The sequence below is a fragment of the Genypterus blacodes genome, unplaced genomic scaffold (genome assembly GCF_046128005.1).
Source record: "Genypterus blacodes isolate CSIRO-AG114 ecotype Tasmania unplaced genomic scaffold, CSIRO-AGI_Gbla_v1 ptg000048l_1, whole genome shotgun sequence".
Classification (NCBI taxonomy): domain Eukaryota; kingdom Metazoa; phylum Chordata; class Actinopteri; order Ophidiiformes; family Ophidiidae; genus Genypterus; species Genypterus blacodes.
Window position 1 is genome coordinate 604,222 of NW_027466861.1, and position 25,741 is coordinate 629,962.

At 46.1% G+C, this 25,741-nt stretch overlaps 1 protein-coding gene and 1 long non-coding RNA gene across 2 annotated transcripts; one reads left to right on the plus strand and one right to left on the minus strand.

Moving 5' to 3' along the window:
- Nucleotides 1–145: 145 nt before the first annotated feature.
- Nucleotides 146–6,045, plus strand: LOC143000442 (uncharacterized). Its single transcript, XR_012963622.1, has 3 exons — nt 146–309; nt 1,119–1,202; nt 5,365–6,045. It is a non-coding gene; the product is annotated as an uncharacterized LOC143000442 (long non-coding RNA).
- Nucleotides 4,498–18,306, minus strand: dlgap3 (discs, large (Drosophila) homolog-associated protein 3). The gene is made up of 11 exons (XM_076149751.1): nt 17,164–18,306; nt 12,286–12,500; nt 11,337–11,442; nt 11,031–11,247; nt 8,544–9,091; nt 8,352–8,446; nt 7,214–7,433; nt 6,112–6,406; nt 5,937–6,028; nt 5,480–5,626; nt 4,498–4,809 (listed from the first exon to the last, which is right to left on the minus strand). The coding sequence occupies exons 1-11, from the start codon at nt 18,250–18,252 to the stop codon at nt 4,498–4,500; spliced, it is 3,336 nt and encodes a 1,111-aa protein (XP_076005866.1). The 5' UTR covers nt 18,253–18,306.
- Nucleotides 18,307–25,741: the final 7,435 nt, after the last annotated feature.

Genomic DNA, 25,741 nt, shown 5'->3' on the forward strand with positions numbered 1-25,741 from the left:
CATGAGGGTGGCAGGGTATTTTTTTGTTAATTACACAGTAATTGCTCAGTTGTCTCTGACCCACATGGTTACCTGTGTGTGTACTGTAAAGCAGCATCACAGTGCAAATGCATGCACACACACCCACACACACACGCATACGCACGCACACACTCAAACACAATAAAACCTCAGTGCTAAAGGCACATCGGAGTTCCAGTTAGACAAACATCTTCCTGCGCTGGAGTTCCTCTGCAGAACGAAAGCAGGAATCTCAACAGTTCGAGGAAGAGTCGTTTGGGCGGAGCCAAAGCAGACGCAATACGGGAGGTAATCTCGCCAAATTCCTACAAATATTACACCTGTAATTCCACTTAATATGTTCACATCCAAGAATTTGTTTTCTCTCGAACTGGTTAAGATTGAATAGGAAAGTAAGCAGAATACCTAATTGGAATTGAAAGGATTCTGTCGTTCACTGAAGAAAAATAAATTGTTGTGTAATGATTTTACAAAGGAAGTACCATCTTTGATCGTATAATCTACTTAAATGTCATTGTAGCACACCAATTTCTGTTTATGATGATTTCAATCTGATTTTGGCATCATTAAAAACGAGATTTAATCACTTTATCTCTTAAGCCTGAGCAGACGAGTATTGATCATTTAGGTAATTTCTTCATATGACGCTATGAATGTTCAAGATTTATGGATGTATTGTTTTGCGGCGTTTTATACTCTAGGTTTAAATGATAAATTGGATTAGAATTGAAGTAATCTGCATTTGAAATCCAACAAACGGTTCTCAATGTGAAAATTTTGACCTAATAACACGTCTCTTACCCTGCGGCTCTTTGGCCCCGCCCACTAACGCTTTATCTCCACCAGCGATGTCACTTTCGCCCTCTAGAGCGGCACGACCTCTGACAAATGTTTGCATGGCTAAAACTCAAATCTGCTGCTACACTTTTTCGCAGATGCACAGTGTACAGCACACACACATAGGCTACAGTTGAGCTCGTTTGCCTCACACCCACCACACTGCTCGCCAGTGACTCAGAAAATGGCTACTACGAAAACTCTCAGAGAAGATGGACCACTTGCCAGCTGGACTGATCTTGTCTTTTTTTTGTTCTCAGGGTCCAAGGTTGTGTGGAATTAGAATGCTCCCCTGAGGACAGAGGCCTGGGTCAGGGTTGGAGACACTGCTGCTAGAAACTGAGGTACTCAGAGTTGACTCGTTCGTCTGGCTGTTTTTGCACTTTTTAGAAAGAGGTGAAAGGGTTCATTAAGTAGTCTGTCGCACGTGTCGGTGAGCGGCCGCGTTCGCGCGCCGTACGTCCACGCCGCGTCGGAACTGAAGGTTTCTGAGGCCCCTGTGTTTATACTGTGCAGATACGAGACAGATGCAGATACTAAACTCAAACGATGGAAATCACACCCACCCAACACCCAGTGTTGCTGAGGAGGTGGTTCAAAGGCAAGGTGGCTGGCTAACACCTCGGCTCACGTCGCTGGAAAGTCAGCGAGCATTCAGGAAATAGTAGTGGATGCTACTGTGGATACAAATCCTGGTGTCTCCTGGTGGAAAGACCTTGACGTCCCTCTGTGATTCCGTGTGGTGGTTTTGGAGGATTGCGCGAGCAGAGTCGAAAGTCCTTCACAGTGGAGTAACAGTATAAAAGCAGGTCTTTGTGCTTTGTTTGATTGATTAGGGTCGTGCCGAACACCGCAGAGATGTCGGGTTTTGAGCGCAACAGAGGCGAAGGTGAAGGACGAAAGGCTAAACAGATTTCTGCAGGGTGAATAAAACATGGCGTCTGATTCGGAGCCCTTCACTTGGCTTTGTCGGGCAGCTCGTTGTTTAGGAGAAGGCGGATAAATCGATGTGTTGGCTCCCAGAGGTTCAAACCAAAAACCTCAAGTCCTCCATCAAGGTTAGCAGAGTCGTCGTCACCATTGTTGCCCAAAGATATAATCTCCGTACAAAGACATTACTGGTTTAAATGACAGAATTGGAAAATCGTGTCAAAGTTCGTGGACTACAAAATTTGCTTCTGCTTTTTTGTGTGTGTGTGTGTGTGGATCGTGAGGTCGTCATATTAAAACATGCAGTATTACATTAAGAAACTCCGCCAGCTGTAAATGTGTATTGCAAGTGAGCGAGGGCGACACGGGCGGGATGGCATGTTGGTACGGTTAAAAACGCTTGAAGTCCAGATTCTAATAGGTTTTCTATTTACATATCTCTATAGAAAGTGTGTTCAAAGGAAACCTCCACATATCGCTGGTTAGGCACATGTAGTTGGTTCTAAAAGAGGAAAAGGGGGAAGAACCACAGACAGGAAACCGTATAGGCCTAAGGAGGATCATACTCGGCAAACGTATATTCTTGCCTGTTATACCCTGTGAACCTGATCCAGCACTCACATACTGAAGATAGTACTAATGTTCACGTGTACTGAGTCTGGATATGCCACACAGCTGTAGTATCACACGATGCTATAATCTATCAGAATAATACTGTAGTATTTCACATTTGATATAAGTCGTTGTACATATACTGTAATCAGTAATCTCTACTAATCTAGAAATGTAGATTATATTATAAAATATACATCTCCCAGTAAAATATCCCATTTTTCCAACACATTCCATCCAAATTTTTAGAAAAGGAAACAACAGCTCATGCGTAAAGATTCTTTTCATTTCTCTCTGTTTGTGTTTCTTCTTCAGGTAAAATGGCTGATTTGGCCTTTTTCGTGTTCATCGGGCTTTGTGGCAAACTCGTGTCTCTTTTTTTCCCCCACACACAGCTCTTCGTAATCACTAACGCCACACGCATACACGGACACGCACGCCACGCCTAGACGGAAGAACATCCGCGCCAAACAATTAAAAATCGTATCGGCTTTAGCGAGGAGGACGTCCCTCTCTCAAACGCTTTCAAATCACGCCACTCTTTGTTCAGTGCGATTTCAGGGATTGAATTAGGAGGAAAGGAATTGCCTCAATCTTTCTAGTGCAACAAACGTGAATTCCGTTGATAATAAGTTTGTTTTAACCTCCGCCAGCCGCTATTGATTTGAATCTTTTCCGCAGGGGAACTTCCCCGCTTCTTCCTGCTCTTTGGAAGGGGTATCGAAGGGGGTGCATTGAATCGGAACAGCTGGGATTCACAGGACGCGATTTGGGAGACTCGCAAGGGCTAACATCGGCCTTCCAAAGCACCACACTTTGTTTTCTTCTGCCGCCCAAAGGGATCATCCCTTCCCTCATCAGCGGTGTGTGAAATTGAGAGGATTGTGAGCGGCGGATTCAAGTGGGGCTCGGTTCAGGCGAGTGGCTTTTATCTGAGACTTTGGCGGCTCTCCACTGTTTGCCTTGTGATCCACTGCCTGGTCTGCTCGGTGACTCAGATATCTTAGGGGGGAAATTGCACTCGGAAGTATAAGCCCGAGATGAAAAGACAAGAAAGGAGAAGGAGAAACGATCCTTCTTCATGGCTGTTATATCAGGGTGATTGTTATGTCCTGACTGACTTGGAAAGAACTCTCTAAAGAGCAGAGTAGGTGGGTTGTGTCCTCATTTGACCACTTGGAGGTGCTGTAGTCTCACAGTGAAATAGGGGCCTCCTCAGTAAAGTCTTGGAAAAACCACCTACATACCATCTACCCCCTAAACACTCCCTGTAGCCGCACCCCTGAACACTGTCACCAAACAGAATATACAACAAAAAAGAGCTCTGCTGTCATCTGTGAGGCTCTCTAGCAGTTTTGCTGTGACGCTTCTAGGAAACGAAGGCGTGAACGCCGCGTACGCGTAACACTCGGACATCCAAACATCCTCACTGCTGAATGCTGATGGTAGAATGGACGCCATGGATAAACTGCCAATGGAAGGTGCCATCTGTAGTTGGCTGGCAATGCTTGGAGAGTTCTTTGGGGATTGCCAACCATCTGACTTTAAGGGTGTTTAAACTAATGATTTACAAATTCATCATTCATGTTTATTCATCCGTACAAATGGCGTCGGTGAAGAGGATGGGAAGAGCTATTGGTGATTCAGATTGCCTGTTAAGCCCTTTATTTTGTGATGGAGAAGTGCTAAGGTGAACACGCTCAGACATGCTACTACTGCGTGGACCTCCGGTTACTACTGGTGTATAAAAAGTGTCAGAACGGTTTGTTCTAAGCCGAAATGGAAAAAGAAACTTGCGAGACTCAAAAGTCTGTAACTTGAATCTGTTTAGCTACCATTTCAGGTCTAAGCCTCTTGTCAGTAAGAAAGCTGAGTCCAAGTGAAACAAAATGGCTGTCGCTGCTAGTTTTTGGCTCATCCGACAATGATGGAGAGAAGCGAATTTGTAACTGTCGCGAGTTGAGGTGATGGGGAAACGCTGAGGGCATGGCAGCAGATACAGTAAAGATCCAAAACTGGGCTCAGACAAAGACTGAGATAGGTGCACAGGTCGGCATCAAGGGGGGGGGTGAGGGGCAGGCGGGCGGTGGGGGGTGTTCAGAGTCGTGTCTGGGCTTCAGGGATGTAGATCTCAATGCTGTCTGCGCTCTCCGTAGCCGAGTTCTGCCTGAAGGAGGCGGTTCGCTTGGTCTGCAGCAACCTCCTCCTTGCCTCTGTCCTCTGACGGTCCCCGAGGTCCAGGGACTTCTCCCTGATGGGTAGCGTGTGTCCACCGCCCACACGTGGCACCACCAGGCCCCCCGACCCGCCGCCTCCGGCCCCCGCATCCCCGACGCTATCGGCCCGCAGGCTGCCGCTCACACCTCCCACCGGCTTCTTTGGTAAGGGAGGAGGAAGCTTCTTTTCCTCCTAACCCGACGACAGTGAGGTGGAGATGAAAACGCAGCGGACAACGTGGAATAATAACCAGACGGGGGTAAAAATGAGTTTGTATGGGGGGGATCCCATGCAGAGAGGAGGACATGTTGGGGGAACACAGAGAATGAGAAACCAAAGAGCGAATCCATCAATACGTTAAAGGGTAAAACTCAAGTGTGAAAGAAGCATTATCAGGATAAAGCGACATTACAACGAGCAAATAACCAAAGTCAGAATCCCAGCATGCATTGTCATAGGATAGGAAATGAGATGAGGAAAGAAGAGAAAAGACAAAGAAAAGTAATGTAACAGACAAAAGAAGAAAAGAGAAACAATTGTTAGTTCTTGTAGCCATCAGGGTCTCGCAAGTAAAGTAAAGTTACACTGAGCTACTGACTCAAAGGCGAGTGATTCATTCTAGTTACGTGTTTGGTTTAGTTTAGTCTGACCAGCTTTTTTTTGCACATTTTCTCAAATTTCTAGCAATTCTCGTCTCCAGAGTCTCTTCAGAAGCTCAGCTCCTGTTGCCGTTCCATATTTTCACAGCTTGCAGCGGCTCGGAGGGCGGGACCATCTGCGCCACTCGTCTGCACACCGCCATCTTAGCTCTGGGGGAGCGCTGAGGGGACACCAGGGCTGTGTGGACCCCCGGACCTCTCACCTTCTTTTCAGGTGGCAGCCTCCAGCCAGAGTCCTTGAGCCTCTGGAGGTCCTGAAACTTGACCCTGACGTCTTCTATGTTGAGCTGGAGCAGGTCCCAGAAGCCTGCCAGATCCTGAGAGTTGGGTTGGGGGTACGCTGATGGGTCCTGGACAGAGAGGGAGAAAGAGCAAAGAGTGCGAGGGTGACCCAGTATAACATGGAAGAAGACCCCTACAACTATTTAGATCTGTCCATCCATCAAGCCACTTAAACTACTTAAACAAAAAGTTAAAATATTTGTATGATGTGTTTTCATTGATGATAGAACTCTGTGGTGCTTCAGGACTTCAGAAGCTGCACATCTGCCATCTACTGCACTGTAACATGGCATCAGTGACTCTGCATCAAGTTAAAAGATCAAATCTCTATTTAGTGATGCAACACAGGCTCACGCGCACTCACACGCACACACTTACCACACTTTGTTGGCAGAGACGGAAGAACTGCTGAACGTTTTGAGACATGAGTATCTGTGCGCTGCCAACAGCATTACGAATCAGCTCCAGAACTGGGGAGGAAAAAAGGATTCAGGTAAGATGTGGCAGACAACACAGCAGGCGTTAAACAGCCAGCCAGAGCCCGCAAACGCACCTTCCTCCGGCAGCTCGCTCTCCTCGGCCTCCCTTTCCATGTTCTGACACCATCCCTCCATCCTCTCCACCTCCGTCTGCAGCAGGCGTAAGAAGAACTCTCCGTCCCTCATGCAGGGCGAGGCTCGGCCCGAGTCAGGCAGGCTCCTGGGGCCCTCCAGGGACGGCGTGCCCGCCCAGGCTCGCTCGGCGGTGAGGGGGAGCGGGGAGTGGGCTCGCGGGGGCAGGTGCGGGTGCTGGTGGGGTCGAGGGTCTGCCTGGCAGGGTTCGGTGGAGTAGCCGCTCTGGATGAAGTCCTGGGGTCGCATAAGAGAAGACGGGGAAACTCTGTTAGGACATGCAGCAATCAGGACCCAAACAGTAAGACCTTATTTTTTAGGATTTATTTGTTGTATTATGTATGTATTTCTCTCTCTCTCTCTCCCCCCTTACTCTCTCTCTCCCCCCCTCAGTCTTTCCCAAGGAAGTATTGATGTGGAAATCCATGCGTGCAGATGCCAAATTGTGCGCGCTGATTTCTAAGTGGAAAAATATTTGGGAAGCATCGAGCGTCGCTGCCAACGGGAAGAATTATAGTTTGTGCATCTGGCTTCTGAATGAGAGAAGCAGAGAATTTTCATTTAAATCGTTTTTTGAAGAAATATAATTTGGCCTTTAAATCATCGTAATTCTCATCATGTCGAGATCAGATTAACAATTGGTATTTAGTGCTGAGAAAATTATACAAGACTATGATTTACATCCTTTTTAACTGTATGTGCTTCACATAATAGACAGATAAATAACAGTAAACATTACACAAATAAATCTGCCAACATATCAATTAATCATTAAAGTTGAAGTGCTTTAAGATCAAACTACAGACCCTACACTAGTTTAAAGTAAAAAAAAGTAAACTAATCATTTCCCCCACTTTTTATTGTGGAATTCTTCATTATTGGTTGATATTAAATTGATTAAATAATAAGATTAAGTTGCTCCAGTGTCAATGTATTAATCCATATATACAGGTTCCTTATGTTATTCTTGATTTCTGACGGTTTGCTTCCCGGTCTGAATTAGTCCTGTACATACAGACGGTGTGTGTGTTCAGGCAGGCCCACCTCTCTGTAGGCCCACTGGCCCTGCGTGTGGACAGTGCGATGGCACTCTGCATACTGGCTGGCTGATTCCGGCTCTGACGAGTGCCTTTGGAAGGAGCAGCCGAACTGGAGGCTCTTATCCTGCGTTGGCACGGCGATGCTGAGCCCCGGGAAGCCCTCGGGGTCCAGGTCGGCCTGCACGCTTGCCGTCACGCTGTTGGAGCGCTTGAAACGAGCCCGCCTGCCACACAATCAGAGGCGTAGCCGGGTCAGATCCATCCGTCAAACAGAGACACGCACGTTAAAGCTTTCTGCACAGCATTTTCACTGGATAATTGAATTGCAGAGGCTCATTTGAACACGTTTAAAAGTCACACTGGCCCTCTGTCACCACAACACACTTGGTAGTGATGAATCCGCTCCATCTTACAGCCTGTGACGCACTCATGTGTGCAAATGTCATGTCAGAGGAATCTGTGATGAACGTTTGCACTATTCCGAGTCAATACCCCCTACTTTCCCATCATCCCTCTTTGCCATTTGACAGGGTGCGAGGTGTGACTCACATTTCCGTCCTCACTCTCACTTTTCTCCCCCCCCATGTCACACACTCTGGTTCTGGATGATTGCGTGAGGTGGGGGGGGACTTTGTTAACAGGTGCACGATCACATGGCGGCATGTGGTTTGGAAGAATGCGTATGTGGGGGCTCGCATGCATCTGTGTGGATCTGACCCGTAAAGTGATGCCGGTTATAATTAGGAGATGGGCTGCGTCACATGTGAAAGTCATGTTGAGTGTATGCAGTCGTCATGGTTACAGCCACTAATGGTGCGAAAACAAGACATTCGTGGAGCAAAGTCTCGCTGAATTCAAGCTGTGATGCCTGATGAAATAATAAGTTTGAGCAGAGAAATCAACCATAGGTGGCCACACTGTCTGCAGCGCAGGAGATGAAGACTTTGATGAAGTCACATTATGTATTAAAAATTATTTGCATAAATTACTGAAAAAAAGGTTAAATCTACTCAATGAATACACATGTTTGACAGAGAATGGATAAATCAGCTAATAAATGAAAGATTGTGACAGAAAACACATCTTGTTTTGCATGTTTATTTGCATAATTAAGGTTAACTTTGCTGTTTTAATCCAATTACCTTTTGTCATCCTCAACTTGGACGCCTATAGAGTGGACCTCTCTGAGCGCTTTGCCCTCTGCGTCAGAATCTGACAGAGTCTCCGAGCTGTCCACCTGGAACATGCAGAGGTATGGAATCAGTGATGACTGTCACACACACCTGCTTAGATTCTGTTTTTCTAAAGCAGACAGCCAATCCCTCACGTCTCACCTGCACGGCTATGGATGGCCTCCACTTTCTCACTCCACGTCCTTCATCCTGCCCTCCTCCTCCTCCGGTCTTATTCAGCATCATGCTGTTCTGAGGCAGTGAGGCCGACTTCCCCAGGCCGACCCCAATCCTGCTGTCCCTCTCTCTGCTCGGCCTCGGCGGCCCCTCCAGCAGACTGTCGGCCGAGCTGCTGTGCTTGGCCCTCACCCCCACTCCTGGACCTCCTCCATAGGGCACCAGTTCCCGAGACCCCCTGACTCCATCAAGACTCTCTGCAGAGTTGCTGTGCTGTCGGGATCGACCCGGGCCTGTCGCGGTGTAGTAGCCTCCTCTGGAGGATCGACCCGAGGGCCCGTCGGTGCTGCCGAGATCCACCGAGTTGCTGTGCTGCTTGGGGCGCCCGGGGCCAGACGCTGACACCAACTGACCGCTGTTCTGGAAGTAGGCGTCCTGGGTGGACTCTGTGCTGCTCTGGGCCCGCACAGAGAGCGAAGACTTGGACATGCGAGGTGGGAGTGGGGGAGGAGCACCTTTACGATAAGGAAAGACTGCAGGGTCAGAGGAGAGGGAGAAAGGTAGACAGCAAAGAGAGAGAGGGAGAGAGGAAGACAGAAAAGAGGGCTGTTAAAAGTAAAATGGGTAATTTATCAATGGGGCGGGCGAGGGGGGGGGCGTACTTACAATGAGGGCAGGCTGGGAGGAGAAGGTAGAAAGAGTGGGACATTTGCCAAAATGAAATAAGAAAAGAACAAAAACTTTAACCACTTTAAGCCAGAGGGTAAAATACAACTTTTATACTGCCTGCACATTCCTCATTCTGGCAGTCAGCATCATCTATAATACATTGTTGTTGTTATCAGGAGACCCACAATTATAAATCTGGAGCATTCACAGTGAAGATTGTTAAGTACTAAGTTAAGTCACCTCAAATTTATCATTTACTTTTATTTCTGAAGTTGTAGTTGTTTCTAGCAGAGGTATGGACAGTTACAATCCTCCTTCCTCTCCCTTCCCATTGTTCCAATGCGACTGCAGTGCTCAGTGTCTCAAAAGTCGTCAAAATTTAACCCATCATCCTTTTTTGAATGAATTTCTCTGAGTTGCTGGAAAGACAGAAATGATTATCTCGTCCCTCGAGGCAACATGACTTTGCGTTTTCAGAAGGTGGAGCAGTTTCCTGTGAGAATGTTAAAATGAGACGTAAGGATCTTTCTCCTCCTTTGCTGCTTTATTTGCTTGTGCATTTTTCACAGAGTAAAGGCTAATAAGTCTTTCTCAATAAACTGCAATTCACCAAACCACAAGAAGGATACAAGTGTGTGTGTGTGTGTGTGTGTGTGTGTGTGTGTGTGTGTGTGTTTGCATTGGTTTGATATATATGACACTTCACAGAGGATTTAATAAATCTCAGGGGGATTTGCTGGTCTAAGCCTGGAAATATTAGCCCTGTAAGGCACCGATGATAGCAGTGGAGTGGCAGTCTGCTGCACAAATACACACATCGGAGCAGAGAGACACACACATCCATGCATGACTGCAAATCTGCACTAGTACTAAGTAAAAGCAGGATGAGATAGTGATGGTAATGGCCAAAACGGTTAAAAAGTAAGACCAACAAAAGAGCCTAAAGCGAGTAGGGAGATGGAGTGAGAAAGTAGTGAGATGGAGGGAGAAAGGGAGAGGGAGAGTGATAGAGAGAGGGAGAAGCAGCTGGAGACATTGAGCTATCATCATAATCATGAGCTTTCCAGTCCCCGTTACTGAGCCAAAGAAGCCGGCGATTACATAGGGGAGGGAGATGGCAGAGACAAGAAAGGGAGTGGAACAGATAGAGAGGGAGCAACAACACACAGAATACACACAACACACACATAGCGTGCATGCCCCCCCCCCCCCCCCCCCCCCCCCCCCCCCCCCCCCCCCCCCCCACACACACACACACACACAAAATAGACTGCAGCAAGATCGAAAGCCTCAGTGAGAAGGTAAAGATCAAAGAAGTAAAGAAGAAAAGACAAAGTAAAAAGAGGATGCAGGCATTGAATGCAGCTCTGAACTGACAGAGAAAACAATGTGTGGTAGTTGGTGTGTGTGTGTGTGTGTGTGTGTGTGTATTTATGTTTTTACGAATGTCTAGCTGTTTCAAACACCAAACCAAATACACGCCTGCCTAACGACTGACGATTTCGATCCTGATAGGATATCTACTGTGATTCTTAAAGTAATGCTAATCTGTAAGTAGGGCAATATAAATGTTAAAATCATGTCCACAATCTTTTGTCATCTTTTTAGCCCTGTACTGTGTTTTCATGTCAACATTTTAAGTCTGAATCGAAGTGATTTTATTGATAATACTCAACTTTACTTCACCGGTAAGATGATTTTACAAACCATCTGTCTGAAGAATTGTGATTTTTCTCCCACCCCTAATGCACACACACACACACACACACGCCAACACATGCACGCACACGCACACGCACTCACCGGCCCCACTCTTGATGCTCCCCTGGGGTCCTGTCATGGAGAAGACCGACAGGCAGTCGTCGTCCTGGGAGCAGCCTGCCTGGATGGCGCGGACGTAGCTGTGGCTACGAGTGCGAAACACCCCCGGAAGATCCAAGGCCTCGACGGCTTGGGACTCCACTTCCCCAAACATGGTCTCACACACGGCCTCAAACTGGCGGTTCAGGGTGTCCCCCAGCTGTACGACAAGGACACACACACAGTTATCATTCGTTCTTCAACCCCCTTGCTCCTTTTGTCAATGTTCAAGCTTTGTCCGTGTGGTACCTGTGAGCTGGTCAGAGATCGTGTGTAGCTACGAGATCGGGTGTGGGTTTTGGGCGCAGTTCGGGTGTTGGGGTAGGGGGAGTCTGTACACTGCTTACACGAGTACCTGGATTAAACACAAACATAACAAGGGTTATTGAAGATATGATTATAGCATCTCAAAAGTGACTACGACTTTTACCCTACAGGCCTCAATTCACATTTCTGATTTTGCCTTCATCCGAACTGTTTTACACATCTTGGTTTCTTTGCAGGGTAACAACAAGAAGGCGACGCTAGTTTGAAGCTAGCTAGGAATGCTGGGAACTCTTCGCGTAGTGATACAGAGTGGCTCGACTTGACAGGTGAGGTGGTCAGTGGTCATCAATCCCAAAACAATTTCCTTGAATCTTTACCATAAGGAAGGTGCAGCGTCTTGCTCTTGAGTTCACTCATGTTTGACCATTTTAGCTGCTTCTACACAGCTTTGGCAAACTACCAAAGGTCGGTAGCTAGCACTACTTTTGCTAGCTAGCTAAAAGTCAATCACACAAAGGCAGAGGTTGATTTTTATGCCAGACATTATTACTGAAAAGAAGGTATCAGAAAGTTCTGCTAAATGTAAAAAAATGCAAAAATACTCGAGACGTGGAGCGATTTAGATTTACATGTTAATTTATATAGGCCTGGACCTACTGGTTTAGTTGGACTCATCTTAGCCTGATTTTGGTCTTAATTGGAACATGTTTACATGATCTTATCTTATTGTCATTATCTTATCTTGACTAACATCAGTCCATTGCTTTGCATCTAAACGTACCAAATTATGTTTGTGGCCCTAACGTCATTTGAGATTATTAGACATGCTAAATGCCAAATGTAGGCAGAACCTTTAGTCACTTTTAGTTGAGGTGTAAATTTGGCTGGTCAAAGATTGCACTCCACGTTTTTATAGATTGTGACAGATGACCTTTGATCCATGCTGACAGATCGTCGGAAGGCGTCTCTCTGGGCAATCATGGTGGTTTTGGGCGAAGGTTTGGGGCTGGCATCCGAGTCTGCGCTGTCGTCGTCACCCATAGCCTTGATGTAGCTGCCACTACGCATGCGACGGCACGGAATCTCCCCTCCGCTGTCGGCCAAACCACCACCGGCATATCCACCGCCCCACTCATCTGAAGGTACCTGAGGCACATTCACACAAACATTTAAACAGGCATCAAAAAGGATAAATAAAACTAAGGATGAGCGATCTGCAATCAGCAGAAGTAAGTGAAAATAACCACTCAGATGCATGGCCAAACTCCTGTTTAGTGAGAGTTAACACAGTCCATACGCGAGTTAAAAACAAGTTAAGGTTAAAAGTAAGTGTTCCTCAAAACCAGTTGTTACGTGGAAATCAATTAGTCACAATATGAATTCATCAATATATATATATAAAAGATATTATGTCGATTTCTGCTCTCAACAATTGGAAATATTTTCAAGTGTTTGATAAAATATTTCAGTTTGACCAAAATGACGATGTTTAGTCAGACATCAGCCATACAGGCATGCTTGTGTGCACAATGAGAGCGCACACACATGTGGGCATACACACACGCGCACACACACGCGCACATACACGCGCGCACACACACACAGGTAGACATGCACATACATGCATATATGAGAGATGACGTCAGAGAAAGAGAGAAAGGGACAAAGGGACTTACAGAGAGAGAGAAACTCTGACAGCTGGAGAAACACTGACACAAAGAAGGAAAAAGAGCGTAAGCCAGAAGCAAACGGACAGCGAGCAAATAAACACAGCGAAAAGGCAGGTAGACACGTGGAGAGACAGGCAGAGAGATGAGTAGCAAATGAAAATCAGTAAGACAAAAGTATAGAAAGAGGAGACAGTAAAAAAGACGGACAAATGTACAAGGTGGCAAAAGGAGAAACACAAGTTGAATGCAAAGAGCAAAGCAGACAGACAGAGGCACAGTAAGACAGACAGAAGGACAGGTGACAAAATGAACGACACAGATGGAGATGACAGACAAGACAGGAAACGCCACGATTCACTGATTCCTTTGGGTGTCTTCACAGCAACTGTGAATATTAATTCCCACGTTATAAAGTAAAAAAAACACTCTGACTTTGCTAGGTTGCTATGAAACAAGAAACCAAACATGCCAGTAGCTACGCAAACGTGGGCGTGTGTGCCTGAGATTTTATAAACACTGAGGGCATAGTTGGAGTTTGGGGTGGATGTTTGTTAATCGAACTGGCTTGGTGTAGCAGAGAAAGAACGAAAGACAAAATGAATCAACTAGCTTAGGGGCTAGCACTTGTGTGATGTGGTAGCCACGGTAGCAACGAATGCTATTGTCGTGTTCAAAATACTTCATCTGGGCGGCAAGAAGGACTTCAAGTTGAGAGAGATCTCACTTAAGCTGTTTAATAAGCAAAAGAGGTTAAAGTTGTGATACAGAGCAAAACTCAGCTGAGGTCTCATGGTCTCAGCCGAGGTCTCAATGAGTTTCAGTGGTCCACAGACTGCAACCCAGTTCTGTGTACACCTCCACTCAATGAGCCCCGAACTCAAGATCTTCATAGAATTTAAAGTGTTCCAATGTGGGTGTGTTTCTTCCTTTGTGTTGGTTGGAGGTCGGTGGTCCCCGCCTCTTGGCACATCCCTCTTCATGCATCCTGTGCATTGTAGATGACACGATAGTGGCATCTTCTCCATCTTGATTCAATCACCACTTCTCCCAGTGATCTCCTTCCCAATGGTCACATCATGCAATATCCCCGATGTACCACATGTGATGCATTCAGTCTCTTGATTCCCTCATTGATCCTGAAAACCTCTGGACTTGATATCACTGTCCTTTGATAGATGTTCCACTCAACAACACAGTGCTCTGTATTGTCTGGCATTGTCCACTCATACCAACTGACTCAACATGTGAACTTCGTACCTCCCCGCTGTGGACAAGAAGAAGAATCTGATCTTGTCAGTTACAGGTCACCTTAGTTGAAGCTTCCTGAGATCAAAATCTCTATCTCTGTGTCAGCAGACTTCTCTGTATCATAGTTAACCCTTAGACATAGATCACACAATTCTTAATGACAAGCACAGTTAAATGGAAATTAATATGATCAAACTCATCACTATCTATAGGATTTGTTTTCTACTCTGAAGTTATGTCAATGCATCTTAATGTTGCGTTGTGTCCAATAGTTGCATGAAGAGTAAAAGATGTAAACATGGCGTCACACATGCACACACACAAACAGCACCTATAAAGACGAAGATAAGGTGGAATGGAGTGAAAAAGCTTAAGGACCACAGGGTTCCCAGCATATTCAACGTAGCACAGACTCATACTGAGTTCTGTTATCTTTTATAATTAAGGAGTCCCATACTCCCTCGGACACAGCAGGCAGAATTACCAACTGGGCACAGCTACAATCTGACTGAAGCTCATTTAGAATAGTTTGCTGTATCCAGTAAATCATCGGCATCTTAAGAGGAGTTTGCTTCCTTATCTTGTCTGATTGTGTAACAATGTCAACATGAAGACTTAAGGTAAATAAGGAACCCTGATGGACACAACACAGAGCCAAGCAGCAACACAAAGACCATGGCAACACATAGGCACAGTTTTGTGTGTGTGTGTGTGTGTGTGTGTGTGTGTGTGTGTGTGTGTGTGTGTGTGTGTGTGTGTGTTTGCGTGTGTGTGCGTGTGTGTGCGTGTGTGTGTGTGCGTTTGTGTGCGTGTGCATGCCACCTGGTCCTACTACTGAGGCAAAATTCACACACCGCCAAACTATCCCTCCGTCTCCCTGTCAAAGCAAAGACAGGGATGAGGTGCGTGGACTCGCACACGCGCACACACACACACACACACACACACACACACACACACACACACACACTCAAAGGGGCCCCAGGGCAGTGCATCCGGCTGAGTGTGTGTTATAAAGGTCATCGCTTTAAAGATGATTCAGCCAAATCTGCCGATCTCCTGGCCTCCTCCTATCGCTCTCGTTTTCTCATCTCTCTCTTTTTACCCCTTGGCGACCATCAACTTTATCTCATTTCTCTCGCTGAGCCTCCTTCACTCCCTACTATGCTCTTTTTCCTTCTCGTCTTTGTCTCTCCCCCTTTGCATTTTCTGTCTTCAACTTCAGCCTTTGCTGTATATTCTTCTTTTTCTATCGTCCTTTATCAATCACACACAGACGAAGAGAAAAGCAAAGTGGATAGAGGCTTTGGTCATAGACCGTGCTGTGTTCTGGTGATTGGGTTGACACACCGGGAGGGAAAGTGTTGCAGATGTCCTTTTGCCTTTGACCACAGTTATTCCAATGTGCGAGGTTTCATTCAAACACAGTACAAAATTTAGAGTGGGTAGAGAATGTCGACTCGACATGACTAAAATTACAGCTATTTGTGCCAGAAAGCCTCAAATCAAGTACCATTTGCTTTTATTACTGTATGGAGTTTAGTCTTTACACAGGTGGTCTTTGCCTGTTTCCACCGAACAGCTCTATTTCTGCTGCTCCAGGAAGTTACCTGCCCCGAAGCCATGGATCAGTCTGGCTGACTTCGGCAGGTCTAAGTGTGGCAGAAAACTCACTTTATCGCCGCTGTTTCCAAACTGCATATGACACCTGTAGATATAAGATGAAATTGGTGTGGCAAAGTTTGTTCCGTGTCCGAAGGTGGTAATGTGGCAGCAGCCTAAGGCACAGAGTCAAAATACAAAGGTAGAACCCACGCAGTACACAAGGGAGATTCACTCTTCCTCGCCCTCTTCCTACACCTTTTCCCACCCCTCATCTCCCTCCCCTCTCTCCTATCAGCAGGCCTCAGCTGTGTCGAAAAGGATGAGAGTTGGAAAAACACCAGGGACTCCAGTGGCTGCCTGCTGTTTCCGTAGAAACACAGTCCGTATGCCCGTTCTACCTCAACACAGCTGGAGGTTTGTTAATGTGTGTGTGTGTGTGTGTGTGTGCGTGTGTGTGTGTGTGTGTGTGTGTGTGTGTGTGTGTGTGTGTGTGCGCGCGTGTGTGTGTGTGTGCGTGTGTGTGTGTGAATCCGAATCCTTTCATCTGCCCTTGGTACACTGGAGTAGTCATTAGTTGTGCCTTTTGGAGAGTAGGAAGTGTGAGAGAGAAAGGCAGAAGGAAGGAGGAGATAAAGGGTGTGAGTTGGGCAGAGAGACACAGGGACACCCACTGTTGAGTTTAATAATTTCTGGTTGACGATCATTCCTTTCCATTACTGGCAAAACACCACGGCCGCCTGTGTGTCCATGGGGTCTTTTAGTTGGCGTTAACTTACCATGTCTGTTCGTCGGGTCATCCATTTTGATGGCCTTTGAATGGACCCTAATGGTACTTTTCCTATCCTGAGGGGCTGAAACCTTTGCCAGTGGTCGTTGGATGAGAGACAGGGCACACCCCGGATAGGTTGCCGTTTTCTGAGGCAACAGTGAATGTATTTGTATCTAAATGAACTTCATATAGATTAGCTTTTAGAGGCTTTTCAACATATTCTGTTGACCATGCTCTGTGGTTCCAATAGAATCAATAGAGGGCCTATTAACAGATCACCAATAGATGAGATAAGTTAAAACCAAATATCTCCAAAATGCTGAAAATGTCAACAGCCTAGTTCAGAAGGAAATCTCCTGAAACGTCATGAAAGGTTCATTTAAATTACACAAATATTGTTTGTTTCTGGCTGAAGCTGAGCATGGAGCACACAAATAAACATATAGAATCCAGTCTTTGTATGTGCCCCATACACACAAACACCACAGCAGACATGTCAGTGAAGATGTCCACATACCTGCAGGTAGTGGAAGGTCCTCTCCTTCACCTTGCTCTCCACGGGCACCAAAGCTTTGTCGTAGCCTCCTCCCCGGGTTGAGGGGTACACCTCCCTGGCCTGACTAACTGTCATGGCTGACCAGGTGCTCCTCTTTAGTGAATGGCCATGGTGCCCGTGGTGCCCTCCTTCGCTTCCAGCCAGAGCCATGGTGGTACAGGCCATGCACTCTCCAGGCACCGGCCCACTACCACGCTCTTTGGGCTTCTTCATGGTGAGTTCCTGGATGGCAGCATCCAGGCTCTCATGTCCACTGGGATACCCCCGTCTGCCCCCACCCACCAGGAAGCTGCTGTCGCTGTCCAGGTTGTCGTCAGAGCTCCACCATCCTGCTGTCCTGCTGCGGTGGCGTCTTCCTGACTCATGTCGCGAGTCTCCGCTCTTGCTGCGCTCTCGAGACTTGCTCCTCCTGGTTGAGCGAGACTGGTGGCCTGTGTAGTGACCTCCGCCGTCCTCCCCTCCACTCCTGTGCCCTCCTCCTCTCTCCACTCGGTAGTCCCCGCCTCCTCTTGTCCCGTTGTACTCCCGTTTGGATGGCGCCTCCAGAGAATGTGACTTCGCGAAGAGACGTTGCACCGAGTTGACCAGGTGTCGAATACGGGATGGACTCTCGCTGCGTTGTTCGGTACCTCCACTGGCGGTGCGCTGGTACTGCAGTGTGTGAAAGCCATCGGGGTGGAAGGGCACCTGCTTCTCAAACTGGTCTATCATGTTTGGGGGGACGCGATGCATCTTACCTCCGTGACCCGAGGACAGACACTCCTCGCAAGAGTCCAATGACTGGAGGGGTGGGTGCTGGCTGGGGTGGGATCGAGGAAAGGTGCCCCCTCCAGAATGGCTATGGGAGTGGGAATGGGAGTGGGAATGATGCCTTTCCAGAGCCAGAGCCTCAGCAGGTCCGCCTGGGGGGTAAAAGTGGCTGTCATTGTGACCTGGGTAATGGTCTCTGCCAGGGCCGTCGGAGTCGTCTGGCATGCAGTGGCAGGGGCCTCCTCCACCACCACCGGAGGAATGCTGGGACATGCTACGGCTGACATGGTAACCTTTCATAGGCGCCGGGGCGTGGTGAGCCGTCCGGGCCGAAAGGGGGCGTTGTGGGCGAGACAGGGCTGCAGCTGTCTCACCTGGAGGAACAAAAAGAATAATCATTTATGGAAGAGTCTTGATTCAAACACTAATTATTTTAGTGTCCTACTTTATTCCTCTTTTCTGACGTAATTGTTTATGCGCCTAAAGACACAAAAACTTCATTGTTTGGATGCTGACACAAAACTTACAGCTTATTTTTAACTCATGCATGAACAATAACATTCACTTTTAGGAGAGGGGACGAGACTAAAATGTTCTGGAGATAATGAAGGCCCTACAGTGTCTGAAACTGCAGGACTGTGGAGATTTCTGAGGAGAGGCTGGAGAATATTAAAATGAGACTCTGAGTGGGTATTACTGAAGTGACAGAATCCCAAGAGGTCAGCATATTAAAAAAGCCCCCTATCATGACAGGGACAAGTGCCAATTCTGCCAACTCATTGTTCACTGGACTTAATGGCATTAAAGACACTGTGGAACTCAAAAGATGACAGGCTCAGAGACTTAAGAGAAATAAAGAAGCTCAACTTCAAAAAGTTCAAACAAGGACAGCGGATGCCTATCGACACCCCGCGCATCCTTTGTTTTTATCAACAGGCGTGGTTCCTTGTTGTCCACTCGAAGCCCAATAAAGTTGGAAAGGGGATGGCTAGGTATGAGCAACGTTTTACCTAATGTGATATTGCTCTTTCATCATAGTATTGGGTAAATATCAATAATTCGACTTTCATAGTAGCACAGATGATATGAACATGTTGTCGAATACTCGCCTAATTTCTATGTGAAACGATATTCAGGCTCTCCTAAAGTCACATATAAGTTGCTGCACCACTCAACTGGACATGGTTGCATGTTTAAAATGAAACGGGCCACAGAGCGGACCTACAAACACAACATAACATATAGGGGATGGTGGATCTAGTGGATCTGGGCAACGGGAAATCAAGGGGCTGCTGCAAGGACTGCTGAGGTGACTGGAAAACAGATCTATTCTCTTCATACATATGCAAACCTAACAACTCCATGTAGCCTTAAGGTCTCCTACAAGAAGCCTTTTTTTTTCTGGTCATCATAGCTGTCCTCAAAACCGTTGCTGCTTTGAGTTCATGCTGTCTTGATCCAAAGATCCGTTGCCTTTGAGACGACTCAAAGGCAACGGCAAATGACAAGATCCAAAAAGTAATTTAGATGAAGAAAGGGAAACTGTCATCGATGCGGTGCAGAAAACGAAAGCAGATGAAAGACTTTTACACTATGCAGGAACAGATGGTAAAAGTGAACGCAACTCGCTGAAACTGTCACACCGACCGGCCATCAGACTCAGCTTTCATTCTAATGAGGAAGAAAGAAACGATGGAAGTAAACTCAAATCTGTTCTCAACATCATGAAGATGCACATGTTTGTTAATGTTAAACCCTTTTTCTGAAAACATGACAGGTTCTGCTGAACTAATTTGTAAAATAGTTCAATTTGTGAATCTTAAAATATCAAGAAATCACATTTACAGTTAGAAACCACTGGTTTATCGTCTCCCAATCCTTCACATTCCCTCCTGTGTTTGTCAGCTCGTTACATAGAAAACAAAGATTCTTCATCTATCATATCAAATGTAATACCTCACACTAAATTATTCCTCTCAATTAATATATACATTTGTACTTATTTACTTTTTACATATACACACATATACAGTATATAATCATTTTTAACATCTCTTTACTTTTTATTTCTTTACTTTTACATGATTTATATATGAATTAATTTAAGTTGGGGTCAGTGCTAATCAGCGGCTGCTGTGTCACAGGTGATTCCACTTGAGTGAGCTAATTGCCTGCACCTGTTGTAGGGTAAATAAACGAGGTGAATGTCATCCTCTGATGGAGAGCTGAGAGTGTGTGTGTATGTGTGTGTTTGTGTGTGCTGCGTTGGCACCCTGCTGCTCACAGTCATTAAAGTGAAGAATTGTAAACTGTTAGCACAGACCCCCTGGTTTGTTGTTTTTGCTTAATGTCAAGACGTCTGTTGGGATCCAGAACGACACATTCACTGAAAAGTGGAAAGCATACTGGGATTTTTCATAATATGAGATTAGTTTGACACAAAGCAAAACTAAGCTTTTTAATGAGACACGTTTGAAGTCTTTCCATACTGCAGTGAAATTAACAGAAAAGCTCCTTTTAAAACACTGCATGCTTTGGAAAAAGGTGATTAAATGTGTTCAAATGCTTAAAAACACACACACATTCACAGGTATGAATACATCAGGCTGGATTCACGTAGAAATTACTATCTCTGCTGTGTGTGTGGGGGAGGGTAATTCATCGTGCTTTGACTTGCAAATGAAACGCGACAAAAAGAAATGGAGTTTGCAGATTTACGGCCTGATTCTTTCTCTCTGTCTATCGAGTGGCCGCATGAGTTGAAAGTCAAAACAAAATTATTCTCATATTCTCATTAACATTTTTATTGATGTCGCACTTCTGCTGCCGACCAAAGACAAACAATAGTGTAAGAAATAGTGAGCGTTCGTCCTGCAGGCAGTAATCAGCCGCCGCACACTGAAGCTCGTCTATCTCACAGGCTGCTGGGCTGATGCATCGGGAATATTAGTCTCTCTTTCTCTGCTCACTCTACCTCTCTCTCTCCCCCATTCACTGTTTATCACCACTCACAGTTTATCATTATATCTATCAGCTCCCCCCCCCCCCCCCACACACACACACACACACACACACACACAAACAAACACACACTCCTCAGCTTCTCTTCCCGTATGGCTGCAGGGAGTCTGTGAGCAGTCGCCTGAGAAAAACAGCGTTTATCGATCACCTGCATCCCAACACGGGCCAGATAGAGAGCGGTGGCGAGCATCCAAGAGCGTTCACAAACGGCCGCACCGCTATCAATTACGGAGCCCATTTCAATGTTTGCAATGAACGAGTCAAGTATTAAGAGTGAGTATCAGCTGGACTATGATATGATTTACAATTTCCCCTGCAAGCAGCCGGGAGACGCAGCCTGATGAGATGAGCTGCAGGGGAGGATGGGATTGTCTCCATAAAACAAATGCATGAAATGAAATCAATACACCTTTGCATGCTGTAACAACAATGTGGAGTGATGTCAACCTGATCACCCACACAAAAGCAGAAGTAGAGAGGAATGGAAACGGGACAAAAGCTTCTCCATCTTTGTTCTGCTCTTCTCTCTGTGTGTGGACAGACAACACACACGCTTCATTTATATTCCAAATGTATTTCATTGGATTGGCATTAATTGCCTCCCCTATTAAGTTCTTTTTTAACAGTATAATTAATCACAAACACTGTCTGTTTATCATGCAGACCAGCATTCCTCGTTGTTTCTATCTATCTAATCTAGGTTTGATTACAGTGATATGAGATTACACAATGAAAGGCGAAATGACTGGAACGTTTTCCTGCAGATTTGCTTGCATTTGCTGCCCCTCGCACATAGATGAGGGATAAGGCACAGATGCTTGGATAATCATTCAATCGAGCGTGGCCTGTTTGCCTTGATTGGCTGAGTGAGAGCCACCCAGGAAACGCGCCCACATCCAGCCATGTCATCAGTGAAGCAGTGGCGACGACAGTCTCCAAGTCGGCAGCCTGCCGTGGCTTTCAGACAACCGTGGCAGCAATGGGCGGACGGCCTGTCACTCATTTTGTGTGTGTTCCATCCGAAATCCATCTTTTCAAATCATTTAAGCTGCACGGGACCATTTTCATGAAAGTCCACAGTGAACAAGCTGATCCACGCTGAAACTCTGGCAGGCTAATTTCAGCTCATTCATAAAGTTGCTGTGGTTTCAATGAGCGCAGCAGAATCTCATTACCATCGTGTCGCCAATTACATTGAACGTGATAATGAGGTAATGCATATTTAAAGGCGTGTTTGGATAAAAACACAGACGGAGAAATTAACGTTCACCAAAGGAAGCCTAAATGTAGAGCAGAGGATCTTGTAGCTTTAAGAGGAGGTAGAGGGGAGTAATAATGCAACGTTTGGTAGAAATGCAGTAAAACGTTTGCAGATGCCTCAATGTGGTCACCATATATTATTAATTGATTTCTATTTTTGAAACCCTTGGGAAACACTGCTTTGCATATTGAGTGAAAACTGTTAATTTTAGATACTGTCTGTTTAAAGTCCTTCCTCTTGGAAAAGCTGCTATGATCTGTTATGGCTCAACTGTGTGAGGCCTAAGCTGGCTCAGTGCTCAGTTTGGGCGTGTCTAACTCAGGGCAGATCAGTCTGAATGGTTGTCTATGGCCAGACAAAAAGCATCACAATCAAACTTTCATCAACTTTATTGATCTGGATCTGCCTCAAAATCTGCTCCAATGTCCTTTGGCCCACAATCTGCCTCTCAGCAAAATTAAATACAAGTCCATCTGTATTGTTTTGAATTATCTTACACACACACACAGAAATATAACCTTGGCAGAGGTAATGAGAGATGAGAACAGAAATCCAATCCATTTAAATCCTATTTTTCTCACAACTCAAACCTTTAAGTTGTGAGTTTTATATTCTTCATAAATCTGCTCATTCAATCATTTTGCACATTTGCCTCTGTTCAGGATGTTGGGATTTCTTTTGAGAAAAGAAAGTGATTGTGTCGCTCCATTTGCAGGTTTAAAACACAAACACAAAATCTAATAGCCTCTTCTTTTGCTGTGTGTGTGTGTGTGTGTGTGTGTGTGTGTGTGTGTGTGTGAATACAAAAGCAAAGTTAGCAGCGCTGCTTTACCCAGAGGAATAAATACATCATGTTCTGTTTATTATGAAGTATTTGGGTTTGGAGCTGGCTGGCGGCTACGAGCTGTCGATCACTCTGACACACACACACGCACACACACAGAAAGGGCCGAGCTAAATATTGCCTTTGTTTCTTTCCGTCTTGATTTCCTTCCCTCCATCTCTCAGTCTCTGTTCTTGACCTACTTCTTTCTGTCCTCCAGTCACGTTTCTCCATCACTACCCACCTCCTTTTTTTCCACCAGCCAGTCAGTCAGTCAGTCAGTCAGTCAGTCCGTCTGGCTCTCCTCCCAGTTTATTTGTTAATTAAGAAGCGTGTTTGTGTTCTTTATCTCTTGGCTGCTCAGCCTGGATGCTTGGTCTCCTGCCCGTCTGTCTGCTCGTCTCCTGCCTTCCTCACTTCTCGTTGGATAAAGGGGGTTTTGTATTGTGTCCATCTTGACCTTCTCATTTCCTTCTTTGCCTCGTCTATTTCCCGCTCTCTTGTACTTCATTATGATCATTTATTACCTTCGCCTCACTGTGTGTGTGTGTGTGTGTGTGTGTGTGTGTGTGTGTGTGTGTGTTAGCAAGATAACTCAGAAGGTTATTAATGAATTTTTATGAAGTTTTGTGGAGAGGCGGGTCATGGGCCAAAGCATATGATCATAGATGTTGATCCAGATTGTATATTAAAAGTTATTAGATTTTCAGAACGATACTTTAGGGTAAGTTACCACTAGATGGTAGCAGAGAGTCATGCAATGGTTTCCAAGGTGAAAGAGTCAGGGTCTAATGTAGGCAGGGATGCAGTCCAGCCTTGGTTGAGGTTTGAACTTCCTTGATCGTTTCCTCCCTGAGGCACACAACTCTGTGTCTTTGTTTAACATTGTTTGACTTTAATGCGATAGTTACAGCAGCTTCATCTTAAATATTCATGTCGTCTTGCCAGCTGCTCTGACCCACTTTGTAAGGAGCTGAGTCTGCGTCTCTGTGAGCCTGGGGGTCAAAGGGCGTTTAACATCGGGGACAGATGAAAAGTCTGCTTCATTTCGCAAGTCGGTGTTCAACTTATCAGACAGCCAATCACTGGCTGAAACACCAGCTGATTGGGACTTTACACCCACTCCTTACTTGCGAAGCAATGACGTTGCCCGACCTGGATTTTGACGTTGATACAGATGTGACATTCAGACAAATTGGAGGATAATAGCGACAGTGGTTTTCCTTTTTAGTCCCTTCAGTTGATTGAACGCATGTTGACAATGTAAAAATCATCATTTCCTGCATGAATGAAGCAGATTTACTCAGAAAAATGGACATTGTTTTGCGCTGAAACGTTAAATAGAGCTGTTTCTGTGAGACAGAGGCAGAAGACGATAGCAGACATCATTTGGACGGGACGGCCGTGGTGCTCGGCTTTTATTGTGACGCCGCAGGCTACCATGGCAGGCGGCGGGTATTGTGTGCCTGAACGCTGGCTTTGTTTGACTGCACATTCAGTGGCACAAAGCTACAGTGTGGCTCGCAGCAGATATGTCGGCTCATTTGGGAGAGGGAGAAGGTTAACCGAACAGAGACGTCGGCAAACAATGGGAGAAGTTTTCATTAGTCCAAATGTGCTGGTGCAGCAGACTTCAAAGATGCTATTAACCACCGGAGCTCTGCACAGCCATAATAGAGAGCAGAACAGACAATAGTGAAGTGTAATAAATACAGGAATGGGAATAGAGGTTGAGTTGCGTGCTGCCGCGCACTCTTTCCTGGGCATGCTGGGAAACGGCAAAAGGACAGATTCGCATGCACCCCCCCCCTCTCTCTCTTTGCCTCGTATGCCCGCACACACACACACAGACACACACTTCTGTTCTGCTGCCGCGGGTTGAGAGCCGTGGCAAACCCATCAAGGGTCCGGAAAGAATCGGGGCTGATGGGAAAAGATGGAGCATTTCAAGGGTATCCCTGGGAGAGGACTCATGAAATATGACTGTGCACAGGGCGGAGGGAGGCCAGAGAGGAGTGAGCGGACTGAAACACCAGGAAAAGGATAGAAATAAGGGCTTTAGGTTGTAAAAAATGCAAAGCACCCACATCTATTTTGGATGAGGAATGTGAGCTTGACGACAGTTAATGTACAAAAACATGGTGGGTGCACACAAACCTGGCAGCAACGGCGAAGGTGGCCGACGATTGATCGTTGCTCAAAATGTCTGCGAGGATCGAGAAGGGGAAAGGAAAGGAAGCGTAAAGGAAGATGGAGAGAGCAGGGGAGAGACGATGGCACGGGGGAAATACAGTAGAGCGGCCATCATGAGGGCAGAATGGAAGAGCGCCTGGGGGGTAATTCCTGTATCTTTCTCACCCTGCCTCCTCCTCCTCCTCCCTCTCTCATTCTCCTGCAGAACCATTTTTCCCCTGCTGCTTCTCCTCCGAGCTCCCTTTTTTTTTCATTTTCTTTCTCCAACAGACACTGGTAGAAAAATGTGCGGCGAGGTCATCGCTAACACACACACACGTAAGTGGCCCCGCGTGCTCAGTTCTGTTTCTATTATACAGTTTGGCGTCGGCTTCCATCATGCAGCCTCACGGGGGGAAATGGAGCTTAATCGTTCATTCAAACATTCTGGCCAACCTGCAAAGTGTTTAAACGCCGTGAAGAAAAGAGGGAGCGTGGCGAGGAAACAAAGT